The sequence below is a fragment of the Myodes glareolus genome, chromosome 15 (genome assembly GCF_982192425.1).
Source record: "Myodes glareolus chromosome 15, mMyoGla1.1, whole genome shotgun sequence".
Classification (NCBI taxonomy): domain Eukaryota; kingdom Metazoa; phylum Chordata; class Mammalia; order Rodentia; family Cricetidae; genus Myodes; species Myodes glareolus.
The window spans coordinates 46,650,929-46,673,433 of record NC_142040.1 but is presented as its reverse complement, the minus strand read 5'-3'; the positions used below and the strand labels follow the sequence as shown (position 1 = coordinate 46,673,433).

Sequence of the window (22,505 nt, the reverse complement as noted above, 5' to 3'; positions counted from 1 at the left end):
GGAGAGAAAACAGGACACAGAGAGAGAGAATGGAAAGTGTGCTATATTGTCTGAAGCATGTGTTAGAGAAGAAATTGGAGGAAAGGAAGTTCTTTCTAAAGAAACACCAAGCAAGAACACAGACTTCACTACAGACTGGCGTTGCTTGAGTCCATAGCAAAGGCATGGTAGATGTGGTGGTTTGAATGTACTTAGGCCCCATAAGCTCAGAGGAAGTGGCGCTATTAGGAGGTGTGACGTTGTTGGAGTAGGTGTGGCCTTCTTGGAGGAAGTGTGTCACTGTGGAAGCTGGCTTTGAGGTCTCATATATGCTCAAGGCATGACCAGTATCTCGGTTCACTTCCTGTTACCTGGGGGATCAAGATGTAGCTCCTTCTCCTCAGCTTCTTCTCCAGCATCCCGTCTGCCTGCAGACCCCTATGTCCCACCATGATGATAATGAACTGAACCTCTGAACTGTAAGCTAACCCTAATTAAATGTTTTCCTTTGTAAGAGTTGCTGTGGTCATGATGTCTCTTCATAGCAATAGAAAATCTAACTAGGAACAATAGGATAAAAATGGCACTTTCGAATGAAGGCTAATGCAGCAGGAATACAAAGAATGAGCTGGAATCCCTATACAGAGTGTAAACAACAGGAAACTTGGAAATAAGGAGCGGGAGAGGAAATGGATCCAGTAAAGACTGGTAAGAGTGAAGGTAGGCAGGACATGAGTCTAAAAACACTTCAAAGAATGAGTCGAACGTATGTGCTAACACCTGGGGAGAAAAGGAGACATAAACAAGCCACAGGCTTTAAGTCAGAGACAGAAAATAATGGTCATGCACCATTGCTAGACCATAGATGAAAGACACTACCTTCTCTGTTTAAATACAGATTTTATTAGTAAATGTGCTTTGTACATACTGATGGGTTTCACGGAGGTATTTACTTACAATCATATCACATTCTTTGATGCTATTTCTCTCTACTCTTTCTTTCCACTGGTTTCAAATTGCCAGTTCTTTGTACTTAAAGATTCTGCTTTTGCATCCCACTGACCAAATTAGCAAGCATTTCTCTAAATCAAACTTAAAGGAACTATCATAGCTTTTCTAGAAAAGTATTTACAGTTGTATCTTTAGAATGCATAATTTTTGGCTCTTAAAGTTGTTGCAGATAAGAGAGTATGGACAAAATAGATGAGAACCTCATTACTATATGCTCCAAGGCATCATCCATATGTGTATTCATCTAATAAATATTTATAGATATCTGTCCTACATTAAAAAAATGAATATTTTGGTTTTCAGACATTATATTCTGATAAAGAGAAGATAGTATACACACAACAAAAGTAAATAGTTAAAACACCTTAACACGAAGATAAATTAGGACTGTGGAGAATAGAAACATTAGAAGTGACTAGGAAAGTCTCTGAAGTTGTTTGGTAGGATCAAGTTTCCCTGGGAAGGTGTGGTTTGAGCCTAATCCTGAACTAGTAACACAAAGGTCGCTCACAAACTAGAAGTAGCAATAGCTAAAGATGGAATAAGCTTGGCACATTTAAGGGTTGGTCCTAACACCATAAAGAGATTGGCACAGAATGTAGAACAATAGATGGGGGCCCATTTTGACATGCATCAGCCAAAAAGAGGGCAAATAACAGAAGCATAATTCAAGCTGACTTCAGTAGTAAGTAAATCAACATATTCGAATAACTGAGCAACCAGAGGAGGGACAGTCTAAAGGACTGTCTAAGTGAAGGTGTTCAGATTCAGTTCCTAAAAGCTGTTTTGCCTTTGACCTCTTGAGTGTATCAGTTTCACCTTCAGGGCTGGGGTGAAATCTGTGAGTCAGACAGACTACACTATCCTGTGTAGCTGTTTTTCCTTTAAGCTTTCCTGGAGCAGCATCTCCATCATGTTACATCCCAAAGGAGGATGGGAATATCCTCAGCCCAGTTGCATCTATTGAGTAGTAAGTTGACTCAGCTTCTTTGAGACAAAGTAAGGTTAGATGAGGGATAACTGGCTAAACACAGCTAGGATTCTATAAAGAAGAAGAAAGGGGGATAAAACTGATAATTCAAAATGATAGGACGCAAGCAAAGAGACAAATCATAGGGGGCAATATAAAGCTGTTTTTTTTTCTTTTCAAAGAGGTTATTTTTCTAGTTTTAACTTCATCATATTTTTTCTTTTGTGGTATATAAGTAAATGAAAAATATAATTGATAGTGAGCATACACAACCCTAAATGAAACTCCGTTGCTTCAGAATGGCCATGCTAACTACACAGAGGTTTACTGAGATGTGTAGAGTTTGGGACTGGGCATATGTTTGAGTAGTTTCATTAATCCAGCTGTGCGATGCTTTTATTTGTGAGTGAACCAGAACAGAGTGACTTTATTTAAAAGAAAGAGGAGGAGGAAGAGGGCAAGGAAGACTAGATAAGTTGTGACGGTGTGGCCATGAGAGGACATAGAAAGCCAGTGGATAATTTTTAGACAATCAAGTATAATCTGGGTAATACTTTAAATTAGTTTTAATATTTTGGGGATTAATTTAGTGAAGAAAAGGGTGTATGCATGAGAAACAGTAAGGAAACCACTTGAAAGCCTTGGCTGCAGGACCTGGGCACACAGGATGTGCAGAGAAGTCAATGTTTTGAGATGGAAATGACATAACTCGTTAGTGGAGTAAATGAGGTGCTGGGAGTTAGGGAAGGTGAAGAGAAAAAGATGATACTGGCTTTGGTTTTAATGCCCGAGCAGATGACGAAGGATCGGCAGGGATATTGCAGTACCGAGAAGGAACGGGTTCCGCTAGGGTACTCGGGTTTTGTGTTAGGATAGATACCAATCAGACATCAATCACATGAAGAAACTGAAGAGACCGAGTAGAGTCTAAAACTTAATGGAGATAATTAAACTAAACAGAAATTTGACTCCACCAATAGCTAGGTGACATTAAAGCTATTAGACATGAGGAGAGTCATTTTTCAGGAGAAACAATAGATAAAGTAGCAGAGAGAAGAGTTCCATGACAGGTTAATATTTAAGGGACAGGGAAAAAGGGTCTCCGGAGAAGGAGACCATGAAGAGCAGTGCAGCGGGGGGCAGAAGGAAAGCCAGCAATCACGAATTGTGAAAGCTAAGCAAAGCTTCTAGTTTTAGGGAGTAATCTCCTAGATGAGGTGCATCTGAGTTGTTGAGAAGTACAAAAATTGAAATGGCACCATTAGATTTGACAAGAACCTGTTTCAAAGATGAGAACAGTCAGAAGCACCAAATGAGGAAGATTCCGAAGAGAACGGAAACCTCTGAGTTAGAGACAGCCATTCAGACAAGAATGTTAAAATCTAGGAGTGGCAGAGAAATTACCATGAGTGAAACTCTTTACAAGCCAAAATAATATGTACTTTAGGCATGAGTTGTGTTCTTTCGAAGATGCTCATCTTTAGAAAGAGAAACAACGTACTGTGATTCTTGTTTAAAATTATGCCCGGGTCCTGGGTGTTCTGCCTTCTACAGAGCTCTTTTTGCTGTGTTCTCACTTTCTTATAAGGGCATTAGGCAGTTCAGAAATTCCAACATAGGCTTACAGGCTAACAGAAACTTCTTGATACTCCAGGAATGAGAGACTAGCAGCTTGGGCTACAACCTAGTGCTGGATGTTGACAGAAGAGAATGTGTTGAGATGAACTGACATCATTTATTGCCAAGTAAGGAGTTGAAAGTTCGGAAAAGTAAGGAAGAAATATGACACCGTTGCAGTTTGACTGTTCATGCATATTATTTTAGTTGCTCTTCAGTTACATTAACTGCGACCAGGAAATACATATACAATTTGATACATTATCCTACATTTAAATTATGGAGGTCCTAAGTCATCCTTTACTCGCTCTAACCAAAGGTGTCTTTGTGTGCCTTTAAGCTTGCATCCACCAGAAAGTAGAGCAGGATTCAGTTCTTCAGGAGTTGCCCCTCACCCTCTATCTTCCTCTTCACCTTCTGGCCTCAGTACAATGAAAACTCTGTTCTGAACTTGGCTTGCTGCTCCTTTAGCCACATTGAACCAAGGAACTTTTAAAGCTATACACTGCCCTTGTCCTGCCAAAAGCCTATGGGCAGGGTGCCCCCTCTGGGCTGACACAAAGAGACATTGTGCCAGACATTGATGGTCAGAGAAGCCAGTCACATATGGATTATCAATAAGGCTTTTGATTTTGTTCATAACATATCATCAACAAATTAAATGTCATTCAAACAAGGAAAACAAAACTCGTGTTCTAGATTTTAACACTTTGTCTGCCTTAGAACTGCAAAGATATATGACTACTTTTCTATTTACTGTATCCCTTCCAGGAAGAAAATGGCCTAAAAAGAAAAAAAAATAAGCCCAGTTTAATTTCACATTTAAATAACAGTTTGTGGTCTGATGGACTGTTTCTATTTTAATTTTAATTGTTAATATAAAGTTAGATTTTTATTTAAGGCACAATACCATACAGGATGCCAGAAGGTTCAGAAAGGAAAAAACAAACTTTAAAAAGAAAAGAACCTGGTCGCATCAGGCCCAGATGTGTGTTCACAGTGCGCCATGACGTTGCCTTCCACTTACTTTGGGCAGAGTTTCCATTTTCTACTACAAGATTGCATGGCTGTCACTTCCCTTGAAGCCACAAAGCAGATTTTCAACAATTCTCTTTTAAAATTCGCACTCAGAAAGTGAATGTAAATGCTGTAAATGTTTGAGAGAGGCTTTTTAAAGCTTGCTGTCATTTTGCTACAAGTGTGACACATCTAGAAAGCGTTCACACCAGAGCGAGAGAGATGGCTCAGGGGTTAAGGGCACTGCTTGCTCTTCTAGAGGACCCCGGTTCGATTTCCATCATGCACATTGCTGCTCACAACCATCTGTGAATCCAGTCCATGGGGATCCAACTCCCTCTCTGGCCACGTCAGGCACCAGGTATACACATGGTACACAGGTACACATGCAGGTAAAACAAACATGCAGGCAAAATACCCATACACATTAAACAGAACCTATCCGCTAAGGTGTTTGTTTCCTTTACAAGTAATAATAAGTAGACAATACCAGGCAGATATTAATTTTAAAAGAGGATATTAGAACAAAAGGTAGGATAGTCGTTGTGTTAAAAATTTTGGTTGATGGTCTACTGTGTGCAGGGGTCAGAGAGGTTAAAATATGGTTCTTTCAACAAGCTGAAATGCAATCTAGGGGGTAAGAATACATGCACTGCAGATGAAACAGTGCAACCAACAACACAGAACAGCACCCATGCTGTCGATGAATGAATAGCACGGATATTAGTAGTATTCATTCACAGTATCAAACTCAACATGTGCCTGGATTTCGGCTGAGCACTTTCATCTCATTTTCTCAATTATTAACTCTCCTCCATAAATGAGAATTGTCTCTGATCGTTCCATTCTAGGGAAAGCAAGGTAGATAACAGAAGGTAGGCAAAGACCTAAAGCCAGGAGTGTGCTGTACAGCAACCAAATTCCTTGGTCTCGGACTAAGGATACTTCTGGAGAAACAGAGAGAAGAGCATCTTGGGACCTGTGTTAATCAACTCACTCCCTTTGCGCCTACTAGGTATTATTCAGTAAGTATATGTTGGACACACATGCTCCACTGGTCTGTGTCTATATCACAAGCAAAGTGCCCAGCCTAAAAGGACTTAATTAAAACCATAAACCACATGGCCTTGAGCTCATTCCCAGCATCTCCCATTTCACAACTGCTGCAGTAAAGGAACGAAGCAGGATGCTCACACCACAGTGGGAGTCTGTCTGCGTTCGATCTCGTTGGAGTCCATTTCATGGACTCTGATGTATTTAATTGTCCACAAAGCCATCTTCTGGCTGCAAGCAGACCTGGCCTCCGGCATCTCTGCAACCGCAAGTACTGTCCTCCCATTACCCCCTCTGCTCATGTCACACAATCCTCTGCTATCTCCCCAGATCCATTTCAGGACCTATATATTTCCTTGGCCTGGAATGTTGTCTCACAAAATATCTGTGGCTCATTACCAGACTCTGATCTATGGTGGGGGGTTTTGTCTCTGTGTTACTATTCTGAACTCCGACCTGGAATGATATTGCATACCTGCTTGCTTCTCTCCTTAACCCCCCATCACACATGCAATGAAGCATGGGTCCAAGGTGGCTGAGTTCCATCTGCTCTCTACCATGGTGCGCCCAGCTTCTGGGGACAGAGGCCAACACCCTGAGCCCCTTCACAGCGATTCTAGTTCAGCAACGCTTTCTCTAGCTCAGAAATATCTATTTCCCAAGGGAACAGGAGCTTGCTCGAGAACTTCTGGGTAGAAATTGACAAGCAGAGCCTAGAAACCAGAGGCAGGGTGGCAGCAACCCAGACGAACCTGTTTATGAAAGATGACTGCGCCCAGAGGGGGGAAGACACACCTAAAAACTTCTGTCAAAGTATATTCTTTCTTAAGACAGCCTTGACAAACTGGGCTTCTGCTTGTCTCTGGATCTGAAGATCCAGTCATCTGTCAATCATTTTCCAGGAACCAAGAGTTGCCATTGCAAACAAGGATCCGGCACCTCGGTGTTGTAAGACCACTGCTCTAGGGAAAATATATCCATCGCCACCAATAAAAGGAGTAAAGAGGCCTAGCAGCCCAGTTACTATGTCTTCCCTCCACTTTGAAAGCTTGGGATAGTAAAGTGGGATGAAATCTCATGAAAGCTACTTGAAATATGCCCTTGCCCCAGCCTTAACAGCTCATGACCCAAATTTATTACAAGACCTAATGATAAACTTTACATAATTTCTTTTTTGTGTAGGCTGAGACTTCAGAGACCATAAAAGTGATGGTAAATTCAGAACACTAACCAAGTCATAATGCCTTGCGACATGCCCTGACACTGAGAACACTCAATAAATGTGTGACTATGTACTACACACTCACACTATTTAAAGAATTGCACAGGGACTATGACAGACCAAAGGGGGAATGAGGATGAGACATGTGAGACAGTCCTCATCTTCAGTCTGTGAGGGGTGTTTTTATTGGACAAGTCTGATAGCTAAAGTATAAGAAATAGCAAATGCCATAGTCCGAATGATTTTTTTTAAGTGTTGTGGAAATACAAAGAATGAAGAGATTGTATTCCAACTGAAACAAACAAGTCTTCTTAGAGGAGAAGATAATCACACTGATACTGAAAAGTAGGTGGAATTTGCCTAGCATTCAACAGAAGTGGGCCCTAACATGCATCCAGTTCCAGTTTTCATTGTGTAAATAGCCCCACTCTGGATGACTTCAAGTTAAAGACATGATGTCACTGAACACAGAGCTGGGGAGGGCCACTGTCCATGAGTCATCAGCTTAATTAACTGAGGTTTCCGCCTAATTAAATCTGCCTTTCTCCGCCATTTGCAGTGGATGAATTAAGATGTACTAGAAGCACCTCAGACAACATTGAAGAGAAGGACCGTTTCTGTCCTCCACACACTTCAGTGCACTTTTGTCATATTCCCTTGGTTTATTTTTCTGCTCACATTTCACTGACTGTCCTTCCAGGGGTTGATCTTGACCCAGTGCCAACTTGTGATTCCCTTTGTTGCTTTCTGCATGGCTGTGATTGATGTGGGTTCCTGTTATTACATGGCATACCTCTTTGCTTGTTTCTGTGGCCTAGGGTTCACACCCCTGCTGTTCTTCATAATGAAAAGCAGCTTTGGAGGTGGCACAGCTGGGTAGGATGCTCCCCAGCTCTTGGTAGCCATGGCAAGGGAAAGCCAGGTAAATTGCAAGGGGGCTTTTCACAAGGAAAATGAATGCTGGGCCTCAGCTAGCCCACAGCTCCCTTCTACAAAGTCTCCTTGAAATTTCTCTGATTGCAAGGTGGTTCCTCTTCATTTTCCTTGTGGAAAACACACACATAAACACACACAGACACGTGTGTGTGCACAGGCACACACACACCCCACCACCACCGCTAGGTGCTTTTCAAAATTACCTATACTATATAATGCAACAAACTCTAGTTGAAAAATCAGACTCCAGTATCTGTCTTTAATCGCAAGCAGGTGTCCTTGGTTTGTGCAGAAGCTATGTCGGGGGGATATTTGTGAATCCCCAAACAGAGCACTGAAGATAGAAAAAGGGATACACAAAGCTTGAAGTTAGACAGGAAAGTTTCCCATTAGTCCCTTCTACAGGAGATAAATCCCAAGCCCGGGAGAATGAAGGTCTGGGTTCTGGTTTCCTGCCAGCCCAGTCAGTCACAGAATTCACATAAAGCAAAGTGACTGCGGCTGATCTATGCAAGCATATGTGTCTTTCCCCTGCTCTGCTTTCCCTTCCAAATGTCTTATGTAGTATCTGGCTATCTAGTAGCTTCTTTGTTTTTCTGGTATGAAACTACAATGTTGCTTCAAGCCTGCCTCTTTTGTCTGTTTAACTCTCTGTCTCCTGGGCCCTGTGGTTCACTGCCCAAGTACAGAAGAGATGCGCAGCTTCACGGAGACGCGGAGATGTCATACCGTCCTTGCAAAAGGCTTTGGTTCAGGTTACACATGCTTCTTCAGAGTTGCCAACAACCATAATGAATGCATATAAGATGATGCACCTTCATTCGGAGAAACTATGGGTGGGGGGGGGTCAATTAATTTAATGAGCCACAAAGAGGAAGAAATTCTAGCTTAAACCATGATGGAGTTTGGGGCACCAAGGACCAAGAGGGAAACTGTAGCCGTAAAATCCGCCTGGTACCACCTGCTGCCAGGGATAGGGAGGAGGCCTGGCTCAGAGGGTGCCAGACACCTTATCTGGTTCCTCGTAAACCAACTCCTGAGGGCATTTTTGCTCAAATGCTCATCAACCCGGCCCTATCAATGTGCCTTCTAGGATTTCTGAAGCCTTCGTATAAGTCAGTGCAATCATTTATCAAATTCCTTTTAATGAGCACAGGGTGGGGCACAGCATAGGGCAGCCCTAAAAGTGGACCCAGGAGCGGCACTTGTAGAGTTTGCCCCATGCATCTTGTTACAAGATTTCCTGGAAGTGGAGAGGGTGAGCGGAAATGATAAACCTTGTCATAGGACGTTGTCTTGCCCCTGCTGACCAATGCCTCAGGGATGCTATAAATCAGTGCCGTGGCCTATAGAGGTCATAAATGCCATAGCCATCGTGATGATTTGGTAAGTTTGAGAAAGAGTAGAGGAAGTAAAATTAGTATCTAGCTCCCATTCAAATCCATACTCTAATCTATAATTGCTAAGACCAGCTATTTAACTTCCTGATTTAAATAACTCAGAGAGCAAACCCCTCACTTACCATGTGTAACTTACAACAGCTCTACAGACGGTTGTAGTTAAAGTTAAGTGGAGGGAAAATCATAAAGCAACCAGTGCCTGGTACGGTGCCTAAGTGCATTCTAAGCATATTAGAAATTTGGAATGTTTGAAGTGCCTTGCACTTTTAATATTCCCATCACATCAACCCCTTCAGGGTCGCGGGGTGGTCTGAGACATTGTCCAGACAGTGAATTTGATAGTGAGCCTTTTGCAAGTGCAAACTGCAAGGAGAAAAGTACTCATTTGGCAATGGAGGTTATAATTTGCCAAAGAAGAAAAGAGCATGGGTCTGAAGGGTTTCAGAGGTTGAGATCTAAGAAGGAAAATTTTATAGACTATTATCAAGAAATAAATGGGCTTCATAAAAATGGAAAAGTCCTCAACAAATTTGATAGTTTCCAAATGGAGATCCTACTTCTAGAACGTTTGATTCCCTTGTGGCCGCACACAAACGTTTAAAGCATCCGTAGTTTTACAAATTACATTACTCTACTAGGCAGCACCTGCTGTGCTCCTAACAGCTCATAAAGCAATTAAAGCAATAATCTTGACCCCGAGGAATTCATTGTGTACCCTTGAACACAAGCAAACAGGCCATGGCAGCAAGGGATGGAAACATAGTATCGACAGCTGGACAGCTGCTCGGTGGAAAACAATTTACTTGCCCGAGGGAGGAAACAAACCCTCTCAAGGGACATCTTGAGATGAGCATTTCATGACAGTTACAGCATCATCATTAGCATTAGCATACATTAACAGTAATGCAATAGTTCTCATTACCCAGCCCTTACTTTGTAGTAGGCCCCCTCTGTCCTGCTGTGCATGGATTGACTTCCATCATTGTATAAAAGGGTTATCATACGAAGTATGAAGTACTATGCTTCCCTTACTGTGTCTCCACCATGGGGGACTGGTTATAACTGCCATTCTTATACAAGTGGCAAATTACAGTATTTGCCAGAACCTTAATCCTCCCACTTTGGCTCCCTTAATAATACTAGAGTTGGAGAACTAGGGTGGAGTGTGTTTAGTCTCAGACTGAATTGCTCACCTAGATGAATTTCTATCCTATACTCCACTGATACCACATCCGCAAAGTCCTTTAGGGAGGGAAAATCTACTAACAACATGTAGTGTATAGGAATACGTAAGCAGAGTGCTTGGGTTTATGGCTGCATACTGTGCTGAAGAAAGCGTCCGAACTCAGGTTCCAATAGAAAGGCAATGCCAGGTTGTCCGTGGGAAAAGGCATGCTCCACTGTGAAGGCGGTGCCTACTAATAAGAATGACAACAACAACAGGAAGAATAACATATAGTAACTACTTGAAGAAAATTGTTTGTATGTAGGAGTTGGCTTAACCCCTTATACAGAAACAGAAAGACTCCTGATTGACAGGCATAGACAGAGGTCCAGATGCATGCTTCATTTGAAAAGTGCAAGCAGAGAAAGTACAGTAGTGAAGGGTATTCTACTGCTGGATCTCCGAGTGGGAACCTGTTCTTGAGCACGTCCAGCAGGAGGCGCTCAACCTCAAAACCCAAGAAATCCGTAGCTGCTTAGTGATTGCAGAATCAAAATGTCTTTCAGCAAGATCGTTCCCAAGGTGTGCCTGATTCTATCCCCAACCCAGCATATCGCAACTCATATGCTTAATCCATGGCGAGTGCATTACAGTTTTATATTTCTAGGTATGTCTTTGCCGCAGCAGACATTTGCAGTAGTGTTCTTGACTCAATTGCATTTGTCCTTCGTCACCATTGCTTATTGTCTTAAACTTGTCAGCTGTCTCATTTTTCCCCAAGAAGCTTGTTAGGAGGGTACCATATTGCACTCCAAGTCCTTGGACACTCCCTTTACAGAGTCTTGCCCCCCAAATAAAAGAAAGAAAAGGAAAGGGAGGGAAGGAGGGAGGGAGGGAGGGAGGGAGGGAGGGAGGGAGGGAGGGAGGAAGGAAGGAAGGAAGGAAGGAAGGAAGGACGGAAGGAAGGAAGGAAGGAAGGAAGGAAGGAAGGAAGGAAGGAAGGAAGGGAGGGAGAAGAAAAGAAAGACAGAGAGAGACAGAGAGAAGGAAAAAGAGAAACAGAAAGGAGAAAAAGAGAAAACTGCCATGGGCCTGTTGAGGCCAGGAGCTGTTGCTTGTTCCTTAATTTTAAAAATTCCAGTACCTAAAGGTCCCTTTAAAATGTTTATTGATCCCATTGAGTTAGATAATAAGTTGAATTCCTGCAGATCATAACCAAAACCCCTGTGTGGTCGCCTCATTAATTGCTATGACTGTCAGAGTTTGTGGTCTCTGCTTACGCTCTTCCTTTTGTTTGCCTTTTCCTTACCGGTCAGAACGCAGAGACACTGGGTACATGACTTTGACACTAATTAAAATTGATGGGTAAGCGTGACACTTCCATTTGCTAAGGCAGCATGTAGTGTGCTACATTTGTAACCAGCTTCCCCTTGGCACTGACAGAAGACTGTGGTCTTTCCCCTAGAAGGTCAATTGTTCTTTTTATATCTCGATTCGCTGCACGGTATAGAGTGTGTTGGCTCAGTAAAGCTTTTGCTTGATGAGAATGTCACTTAGTGTACCACAGAGGGGGTGACACTAGATGTCTCTGTGAGAAGTCAGGGAATCCAAGGCTCCCCAAGATTTTCCAGAACAGCCGTTTGGCTCAGATTCTACTTGTGGCCTCAGGACTGACCTACACAGTCTGCTCCAATCATCTTCTTGGGAAACCTGTCAACATTGCTGCTAATAACTGGACTTAATGATATTGTCATAAAAGACAACTTTTACTTGCTACTCATATTAAAACTTGATGCTTAGTACATTGTTTATTCTGGGATATATAGCAAATAGTTAAAATTTGTTACAATCAGTTATGAGAGTAAATAAGTTCAATAAATGAAAAACTATAAAATTTCAGAAGTAAATAGGAACTTTGAAAACCAATAGACATGCAATTTAAAATAGTATAATAACAGTTTAAAACTGATTGATTCACCAGAGAAAATTCAAATCTTTCTTTTAGTATCTTTAGTGATAATGCCCAGATACCACCCCCCAAATTCTACTCATATTAGAATTCTGTGTTCAAAGGAAAGCCTTCACTCTATCTACTAGATTTTTACATTATTTCAGCAAATACAATGGCTGCTTCTTACCAGCCAGATAAGCGGGGAGAGGTCATAAAAACATTCAACAGAAAGGACCTCAAGAAGCAGGTGGACTAAACTCACCAGGGCTGAAGTTCAGAGCGATGGGAGTGTGCCATCTCGCTGCCCACTTGATCTTTGTTTTCTTTTTCTTTCCTGTGTTTTACGAAAGACAAAGTTCTCAGTGTGTGCCCTTTTATTTAAGCACTAAGACAATATTATCAGTTGTCTGAGAGGATACAGGAAAAACAAACACGGTGTCTCTGACCACACCCTTGGAAGCAGAATTCTTTGGTGCCCTTTGGTCACCAAAACGTTATGTGTGAGAACACACTTGGCTAATACTTAGGGGAGAGGGTCCATCTTATAGAACAATTCAGTTCTCACGCTGCCAACCTGAAGGTACTGTCACATCCCATAGGTTGACATCTCAGTCCCACAAAACTGTCTCCCACTTCAGATAACCAGTGTGTGTAATATACTATACTTCTGAAAGACTTCTTAGCTATCAATTATAAATATGCTACAGTTCTGAAAGAATTTAGGTTTTTAATTAGATTTGAAAAATTTGCTATGCTAACTCACAGAACTCAGACAAGCATTCATTAATGATTTTAGTTTATTACCAAGGGTCTCACAAAGGACACAGATGATGAGGTGTTGTATTAATAAGCTTCTGCTACTGTAACAAGTACCTGAAACAATCAACTTATATAGAGAAAAGGTCTTCCTTTGACCCACATCTTTGGAGTTTTCATACCATCAGTAGCTGGCCCCACTGCTTTGGAGCCTATGAAATGGAGGACGCTCTAGCAGCACGTGAAGAGACTACTTTCTTTACCTCAGGGCTGGGAAAGGACTAAGGGTCCAGCATCCATTCTAAATCCACTCTTCCCCCAATGATGGGAAGACCCTCCCAACTCACCTCAGCTCTTGAATTCCCACCACTTCCAACTAGTGTCAGTCTGAGGAACAAAGTTTTAACACATAGGCCCTTGGAATATGATTGACATCCACACTGTAGCATATGAAGAATGTGAGGGAGGGCTGAGGAAGTCTCTGGTATCCTCTACGGAAGCCCCTGTGCCCTTTGAGGAAGCCCAGGTGTCCTCTAGGCATCTCTAGGTTGTCTGCTAACTGAAGCTTCCTGAACTCTGACCTTTAATTTTTTCCTTTTCTTTCTTTGTGAATGCTGCATTCTTTACTACATTTATTAAACTACTGCCCATTGATGATGAACTTAACCGTTAGTCCCTTTCTCTCTTCAAAAGGCTTCAGATAACACTGGAAAAAAAAAATATGTCAGTTCTGTAATGATGCCTTGATTTTTCCTGTGCCGGTTCCCACTCTAAGGGAGGAAGTCCCCAGCCATCAGTCAACCCATTGACCTATAAAAAAAAAAAAACTCATCACTGAGTATTGCAAATATTTTTAAGAATTTATATGTCAAAATACAGTAGGAAGACTAAACGTCAATTTAGCCATATCATGGGTAGCTTCCCTGGCTTTTATTTAAATCTCAGTGTTTGGTGTGCCCTGGTGGTAATGAGAGATTATCTATCCAGTCCTATTGCACTATTTTCCACCAAGACCAGACAGCAGTGTATTCCTTTTGTAGCTGGGCATTTGCAAAGCAACTCAGCTAGAAAGACGATCTTACTGCTCACTTTCCATTTTTGCCTACTTCCCCGCACCCTGCTCCTAGTTGCGTGCATTATAATGACTGACTTATTGTCCATTTTTTTCCTTCAAAAATCTCCCGTGTCTCCCTTTTTCAATTGTGTACTTCTCCTTGCTCTTTTCCCAAAGCCTAAGAATGTTCACGCTTATTATCATTTCCAAAAATAAACTTTTCTTTTTTAAAAAAATAACTTGAGTTTTGTGATTTTAAAAAAATAAAAATAAACTTGTGTTCCCTGTCATACGCACAAGGGAGAGTTGAGTTTAGACTCAAGTGATAGATGGAGGAATTGTTTTCATTGCTCTCTGTTGTGTCTGGGCGTGGGACCAGAAGTAACGGCAACCAAAAGGCTTCCATTTGCTCTGCCTTTACAAGCTCTTTTCAGTGCACAGAGACAATTTTAATTTTCATGGGAGTTCTTGCATGGGAGCTGGTTATCCAAAAAGGACGCTGTAACAGGGTCACAGCAGATGATGTTTCTACGAGGTTGGCTAATGATTTTCTTCTTTTTCTTTTCCAGTTACACCAGTTACTCTTGGCAGAGCTTCTCCAATTCTGCAAAGAATTATTCCAGACCTGGGGACAAGTAAGAATTCCTGTCGTTTTACTAACTTGCTCTGATGGTTTCCATATGTTAGTATAATTCAAGCGACTACCCTTTCTCTGTTGGGGATACTGGTAACAGGAAAAGTGACAGAATTAAAATTTTATAAGCAAAAAGTATTTTTCAGGATTTATCATTCAGTTTCTCTATAGAGTTCTTTCTTCGTTTTTCTGTTTTGCTTATGCTTACAGGTTATGTGTAGCCAAGCTTACAGAGAGGAAAGGATTTATTGTGAATCAGCAGTAATTTGTTGAATTTAGAAAATTGTCTTGTTTTACAAATCCTTTTGTAACATTATTATTGTTGTTTGGAAGTATTATATAATGTTAGCATTGGCAAAAGATAGAATTTGTCTCTCCAACCAAATTTCATTGTACCTCAAAATGCCGCCTTCATACGAGCTGTCTATTCTCTTTTAAATGCACCACACACACCCTTGTGTCTTTTGATGATCTCCTCTTTATCCACAAGCTTGAACTCCATCTTCAACTCATGGGAAAGGTTCCACAAATCCTCTAGGCCCAGTTTTCCTACCTTCTTTTTTACTATGGAACTTTGTCCAATGTTCCGTGATACCATTTACCTCCTGTAATTCTGATTATTTATACATTGTTGTGTGTGTTGGAGAAGGCCTCTTGTTGGTTCCTGGCTGCCTGGCAAGCTTAGACCTGAAATAATCACACAGAAACTGTATTGATTAAATCATTGCTTGGCCCATTAGGTCTAGCTTCTTTTGGACTAAATTTTACATTAATTTAACCCATTTCTACTAATCTGTATATCACCATGTGGCTGTGGCTTACTGAATAAAGTTCCCAGTGTCTATCTCCAGCTCCATGGCTTCTTTCTGAGTCTGCCCTTCTTTCTCCCAGCATTCAGTTTCAACAGTTTGTCTCTACCAGCGGCTCCTCTCTAACTCTGCCTACCTCCTCCCATATGATAGGCATAGCCAGTTTCTTTATTCATTAACCAATAAAAGCAACACATAGACAGAAGGACCTCCCACACCAGTGTGTATCTGTGGTCACCTTCATCAGTGGAATAGCCACTGGTAAGTTTTGGGTACTGGGATCCAAAGTCCTCAACACCAATCATGCTGTTTTAATGTGTACATTAGCATAGTGTATAAGATTCAATGGATTATATGGGCTACACAAATAAATTATATGGAGCTTTAAGTCAATGGTTATGTTTTATGCTCCTTCTAACTCCTTTATGTCACCAAAATTTGTGATCTCCTAGTAGGAGCTTATTTAGTTAGATTCTAGGGATAGATTTTCTTTATTTGGGAAAGTATATACTAGAGCCCATTTCATGCAAAAATAAAATAAAAGGAAGAGAAAGGGCATACCTAATTAACTTTAAGCTGTTGCTCTTATTGTTTATAATTGCAACATCATAGAACTATAGTTTGAATTTTATGAGTAAATCGCACAGCAAATTGGTAATGTGCAGTTTAAATGTCATTCTTTGGGAAGTGACACTAAGTGAGGACTGATAATATGTTCAGTAAATGTCATCTATTTGTCATTTGTGCCCAACTGTAAACCCTTCATAACTTTCCTGTTTCAGAAGGCTCAAACATGTTCTCTGCTCCCCAAGAAGCATAAGAGTTGCAGAAGAAGGGGCAGTTTGGGTTACATTTGGGTTATCCGGCAACTTTTTATTCAGTAAATGATATCATCTATTGTTGTTTTCTATAAGAAAGGAGGGCAGGGTCAATTAATAATATTTACTGATGGCATATATAACACATCGGAACCTACATGTGAACACATCTCTACACATGAACAGTACACACTGCTCTCTGTTCTCCCTTCAACTGACCAACATGGCTTCCCCAAGCCATTTCCTCTACCAACTCACAAGGTCTGAGGAGCTTAACCGTCGTGTCTTGTCAAAATTCAAGGTTTGATTAGACTGATGAATGCCTGTCACTTTGAATGGAATCATTTCCTGTTTGTGGTGAGGAAGAAAGCTAGCTAATTATTGCTCAGATCTGGTAAATCAAGCATCCTAATAGCCTCATACACAGAAAGATCCAATCCTTTTGCATTTTTCTTTATCAAACTTTATCTTCCTTTTATCCTAGAGATGTTTTGAGAAAGTAAGCCCTGTGCTAACCGATGTTTGTATCAGTGGACATAAGCCATACAAAATACACAGGGGCAGCTTATTCAGGATAGACAGAACCAAATGTTCACATCAACTTACCATGTTTAGTACACTCTGCCATAAACACTTAAGTATCATGTACACTGACACTGAAATCTACACCATGCAAAAATACTAGCCTGATCCTAGCAAAGACCTTATTTTTCTAGTGAAGTAGCTTTACCTGTCATGCAAGTGTTCAGCATAAAATACACTAAGAGCACAATTGATAATTCTATGTGCAAGTTTATAAACTCTCAGATTGGAAACAGTGCCCCATAAAAGGAAAATAAAATAAACTAAAAACTCTCTCAAAGATTTGACAAACTTTAAGTCAAATGTATAAGATTTAATTAAACATGTGGAGTGAAAGTTTTATAGGATCGTGTATCCTCCTGAGGAAACTGTCCCCCTCATTTTAAAAAGCCATCTTTTAACTAAATATTTATTCCGTGACCTCTCACAGGCATGTGCAAAGACTAAATGATTTCTCACAGGGGTAGGTGGAGGCTTATCTCCAAGGTGATCCCAGATCCTGTCAGGCTGACAGTGCGCACCAACCATCACACCAGGATGACACTAAGCATTCAAGAGATTTAGCAGCACCAATTTTAAGCTCTTTTCTATCCAGTCTAGTATGCCCCAGTGTTTATTGTGGTATTCTAGAAAAACAGAACCAAATATATTTACATATATGAGTGTATGTAGATATTTATATATTATATCATATCATATTATATTCATAATAAACAGTGAAGGTTCTATCACTGCCATGAGTCCACATCAGAAGATGGAAGTGATGCCCAACACAGATTGTAGCAGCAACAACAGCACTCACGCATGCCAAGTGGGGCCTGATACACACTGTTCTCTTCTCCTTACAGCTTTGCTCCTCTGGGGCCCCCACACCCACACCCTTTTGGGAAGTGTTACCCACTTTTAGGAAAGTACTTTCTTCCTTATCGCCTTTCACACACGTCAGTCTTCTCTATGCACCTTCATACACGCTCCTAGATGTGTATTCTGCTCTCATGTATCTCAGTCTGCTCAAGTTAAGGTTCACAATGAGCCACCACAACCCCCATATTTCCATTCCTGGCATCCTTGCATGATCATATCCCCTTCGCCAGAAGCTACCTCATTCCTCCTGGTATAGAACAGTCCATCATGATTTTTTTTTATCCTTTAGGCATGTTTTAGATATTACGCTATACAAAACTTTTCCTAATCTTCCCAGGTATATACATACTTCATCTTGGAATCTCTGTGATTCTCTTTCTCTCAAAGAGAAGTCATATAATGCAGATTAAGAATTCACTCTCTGAAGTGGACAGCATGGCCTTAAGTCCCTCATCTGTGGCTTATGCCTTACATGATAATGTTTATTCATTGCTTTTTTTGTGCCTTGTGTCTCTTTTTAGGTATTATAATGACATTTTTATCTTATTAATGTGTTGCTTGAGGATTTCATACATGAACATGTTATATTTTAATCAAATCTATTCTATTCCCTCTAGCTCCTTGTGTACTCTTCCAACCACCACTCTTCCCTGCCAGCTTCATGTACTGTCTTTGAAACTCCATGTCCTCTTAGTATTGCCAGTATGTGCATGGCTGTAGTTCATCCACTGGAACATGGGCAGCCTGTCAGGGGTGCATCTGAGAAAAATTAACTCTTCTAACTCTTCTTCCATCAGCCACCAGTTTCCAGAGGCTCCTCAGATAGTATAAAACTTCATGAGCCCTTCCCCACCCTATGCTGGAACTATGTCTGCCTCAGTCTTGTCCAGGTCTTGTGCATGCCATCATATGTGTTGTGAGATCTTGTGTGCAACAACCATAACATGTCTGTCCAAAAAATATTATCTCCCTGCAGCCATTCTCTACCTCTTGCTCTAACAATCTTTCCTTCTCCTCTTGCTTCCACCATAATCCCTGATCCCTCGGTGATGGGAATAGGATACAGATGTCTCTTTAGTACTGAGCACTTTACAGTTTCCTGTCCACCACACACTGGCTTGACATGGATTTCTGTACTAAGCACCATCTACTGCAGAAAGAGGTTGCTCCAACGAGGCTTGAGAGCTGCTGTAATCTACAGATATAAAGACAAGTGTTTAGGGTCATTTAATTCCAGGTTCATTTAGCAGAAGTGCTTCTAAATGGAGATTTAATAATACCCAACTCAGAAAGTTCTTATAAAGATTATATTTAAGCAGAAGTTTCTAGACCTTTTCTAAACTTAGATGGTATATAGTGTACACTCTTGTGGCTCTTATTTTAGTCCAACATATATCAGATTGAACACTGTGTAACTTTCTCCAATCAACTCTACCATATGTAATAAGATCATCATTGGTTCAGCCTAATATAAACTTTCGTGAATTTTCTATCCCCTATTAGTAAACTGTACCACCTAAGATTTGGGGTGGTATCTTATAAATCCTTGTATCTTTCCGTTCCTGTAAGTATTTAGGACATGCTGAGATCTTAGTAAATAGTTGAATTTTACACTTGAAAGAAATGTAGACAAAATGGTTCCCCAAACACTTATGTCCTCTCTCGCTGCTTCAATTTCCATCCTGTTCTTCACTGGTCAATCATAAACAAGGAGGACTGCACATAAAGGTAGACATTTATCTCATCCATTGCTAAGTGTACTTAGAATCTTTCCTAAAAGCCTTCTGCTGGGCTCTCAAATAGGGTAATAGAGCTAGAGTCACAGTCCGATATTGGTGCATGTTATAGAAGATCTCTATAGAACCACTGTTGTATCCGGATATTACTTCAGCTCCTGCTCACAGTCTATCACTGCCCCAGCAAATGCCAACCACCCTCTTAGCTTCAAGCACTGCTTTTTATTGAATAATTTCAATGTTCAGAACTCATTGCCTTACCTGCAAATGAAAATTTAGCTCCCTCCAAAAGAGTCACACTGGGGAACAGGCTACTCTTAGCGTTGGCTGCATGCCCAGCCATAGATAGATGGCCAACAGGAAACAAATGCAGAGGCGTCTTTGAAGTTTTTGTCTCATAATGTTCTGTTGGGGCATATCCTCTTTTTTAAAAAAAATATCTTTTTTATTATTTGTATTTTTTCTTCTCTCTTTTTAATGTATAGGCCCTTTGTGGGTATTTTATAGTTCCCAATTTAGTGTTTTTATAGGATTCCTGAGTGTTTGAACAAATGGTTCTCTGCATCTATATCTGTTTCCTGAGCCTTTTCCTGGGCTCCTTTCCTCGTGTTTATTTGGTTTATACTATTCTGATGTGTTAGTTTTTGTTTTATTTTATTTTATTATTATCCCTTAGAAGCTTATTTGTTTCCTAATGAGAGACAGAGAGGGGAAGGATCCGGGTGGGAGTGGAGAGGAACTGAGAGCAGTAAAGAGAGTAGTAAAATAACAAATATGTAGCCAGGACATATTATGTGAGAAAAAAATATTTTCAATAAAAGGAAGAAATACCCCCATTGCCTGATAGTAGAGCTAAATGAGGTACAGCATACAGGAAGTGTGGCTCTGCCCAGTGTGTATTCCTCTGTTCCAAGGGACTTGAGCTCCGGGCACACACTGGAAAGCAGAACTGACTAGGTTCTGACATCGAAGCTGACAGTGAATTCTTGACAGTCTACTTGTTTATAAAAGATCCAGTCAGCGAGTCAGTAAGTAAACATGGATTCCGTTGATGGTTTATAAGGAGACAGCGTTTATATTGGCTCGCGTTCTAGAACCCAAATGAGTGGTAAGCTCTTCCTGACTCACATGCAGCCCTAATCTCCAGACGATGCCAAGGAGTCTAGTGGTGATTTCCAGCCCTCTTCCTTGCTTTTCAGAAGCAGCAGGCAGGCAGGTAGAACTGTGTACTTTATATAAGGAAAAGGGGAGCACAGAGATGATGACTTACTGGGCACTCCTAGCAGACCAGCAGAGAGTGAAGAAGATGCTGGGACAGGGCTGGGTGTCTGCTCCTAGTAGAGCAAAACAAAGAATAAAGCCTGGTGTAGTGAGGTTTGTCTGTAACCCAGCTCTTGGGAAGTGGCAGCATGAAGGTCGGTAGTTCAAGACCAGCCTCAGTTACATAACAAGTCAAGGTGAGCCTGAGCTGTGTGAGATCAACTCAGGAAGAAGGAAAAAGATTAGACAACTCTTCAAACAGCCACATCAACAATCACTTCGCAGTGACTCTTTTCCAACCTTAAATACCCAGATAGAGACCCCAATTATCCTGACACGCAGGTCAGAACTTTGCTACAGACTGTGCTCTTTTCACGTGGAGTACATGGAAAATAACGGCTCTTCACGAGATAAATACCCAGTCATAACATTTTTTAAATGTTCCTTTGATTTCTTAACTCTTTATTTACCCTTTACTTTTAAGAAACCTGGTCCCCCTTTCTGCACATGCTTCAGCTACTGATAATGAAACCTCTAAAATGGAGGTCCTTTTGCTGATACACACATTGTGTTTCTTTTTGGGCGGGGGGGGGGGGAGGGATTTAAAACAAATAGAAAGTAATAACACTTTCCTTTAGAAGTCTGCTGAGTATGTTTAAGCACTTCCCTGAGAATTGCCGCGTGCCTGCGTGTATTCTATATAAAGACGCCAGCATAGTTTTTCTGCCGGAGTATAGCGCGCATGCGTGCTCAGGGATAAACTCCAAAATAAACATTCTCTCACCCTAGATGGCCCCAGTAGGTGGTGAGCGCTCTTGAGCGACTCCAGGAAGTTTAGCAGCCCGCAGCTGGTTACAACCTTGTGGTCTGGCCTGAAGCCTATTCATTTGCTGATTAGTTAATTCCACTGCTTCAAACCCAATTCTTTAATCACCAAAGAGCCCCAGATTCTCAATGGTAGATGCCGATTACGTATCACCAGGATAGAACATCAACAGCTCTCATTCCAGAAAGGCCCTTGGTCTGTAGAGCTCCTATGGATGATAAACAGGGTTCTTAAGGTCATATGTAGTTATGCGTTGAAGGAAAAATATTGACTCTTCCTTAGGAAGGTCATGTATTTTTTACAAGTTAATCTCAATGTTTACTGTGAAAGAAGAATCTATAGTGCACATTTTTTTTTGAAAGATGCACGGACTTAATGAAGAGTCGAAGCAAAAGTACCAGGATTACTTTTCAAGTGATTGGGTACCTAGTGGCAAGCACGCAATGTGAGCCAAATATGCACATGAACCAAAACCACTCAAGAGTTGATTGATTTCTAAATAGAGTGCTTGTAACTGAGTAAAGAGGCTTTATGTCTTTTTTTTTTAAGCTGTGTAAATGTATGACTTCTTGGATATATATTTTCACATGATCCACAATATATAGTATATATTGGTTAACCGCAAGACAAGTATTTTCTGCAGTGTTTCTTAGCAATCTAAAAATTTGATCTTTTCTTGTGCACATTTGAGCCCTTTCGACTGGGGATTTTTGTACACATGAGTTGAGCTGGGAGTCTATACTCTTCTCTGTCGTGTAGATGTTTGATTTCCCCAGAATCATTTGAAGTTTTAGTAAAATTTACTTGTCCCTAGAAGGGAAGGGTAAATACAGTCAAGAAGTCTG

At 40.9% G+C, this 22,505-nt stretch overlaps 1 protein-coding gene across 4 annotated transcripts in view; it reads left to right on the top strand.

The window, feature by feature from the left end:
- The window catches only part of Ghr (growth hormone receptor), a 236,782-nt gene that overhangs the window by 158,262 nt on the left and 56,015 nt on the right, over window positions 1-22,505 (top strand). For all 4 annotated transcript variants that reach the window (XM_048428417.3, XM_085676692.2, XM_085676691.2 and 1 more), the window contains exon 3: window positions 14,701-14,766. In XM_048428417.3, the coding sequence (XP_048284374.3) occupies window positions 14,701-14,766 (66 nt within the window). The remainder of the gene's footprint in view (window positions 1-14,700; window positions 14,767-22,505) is intronic.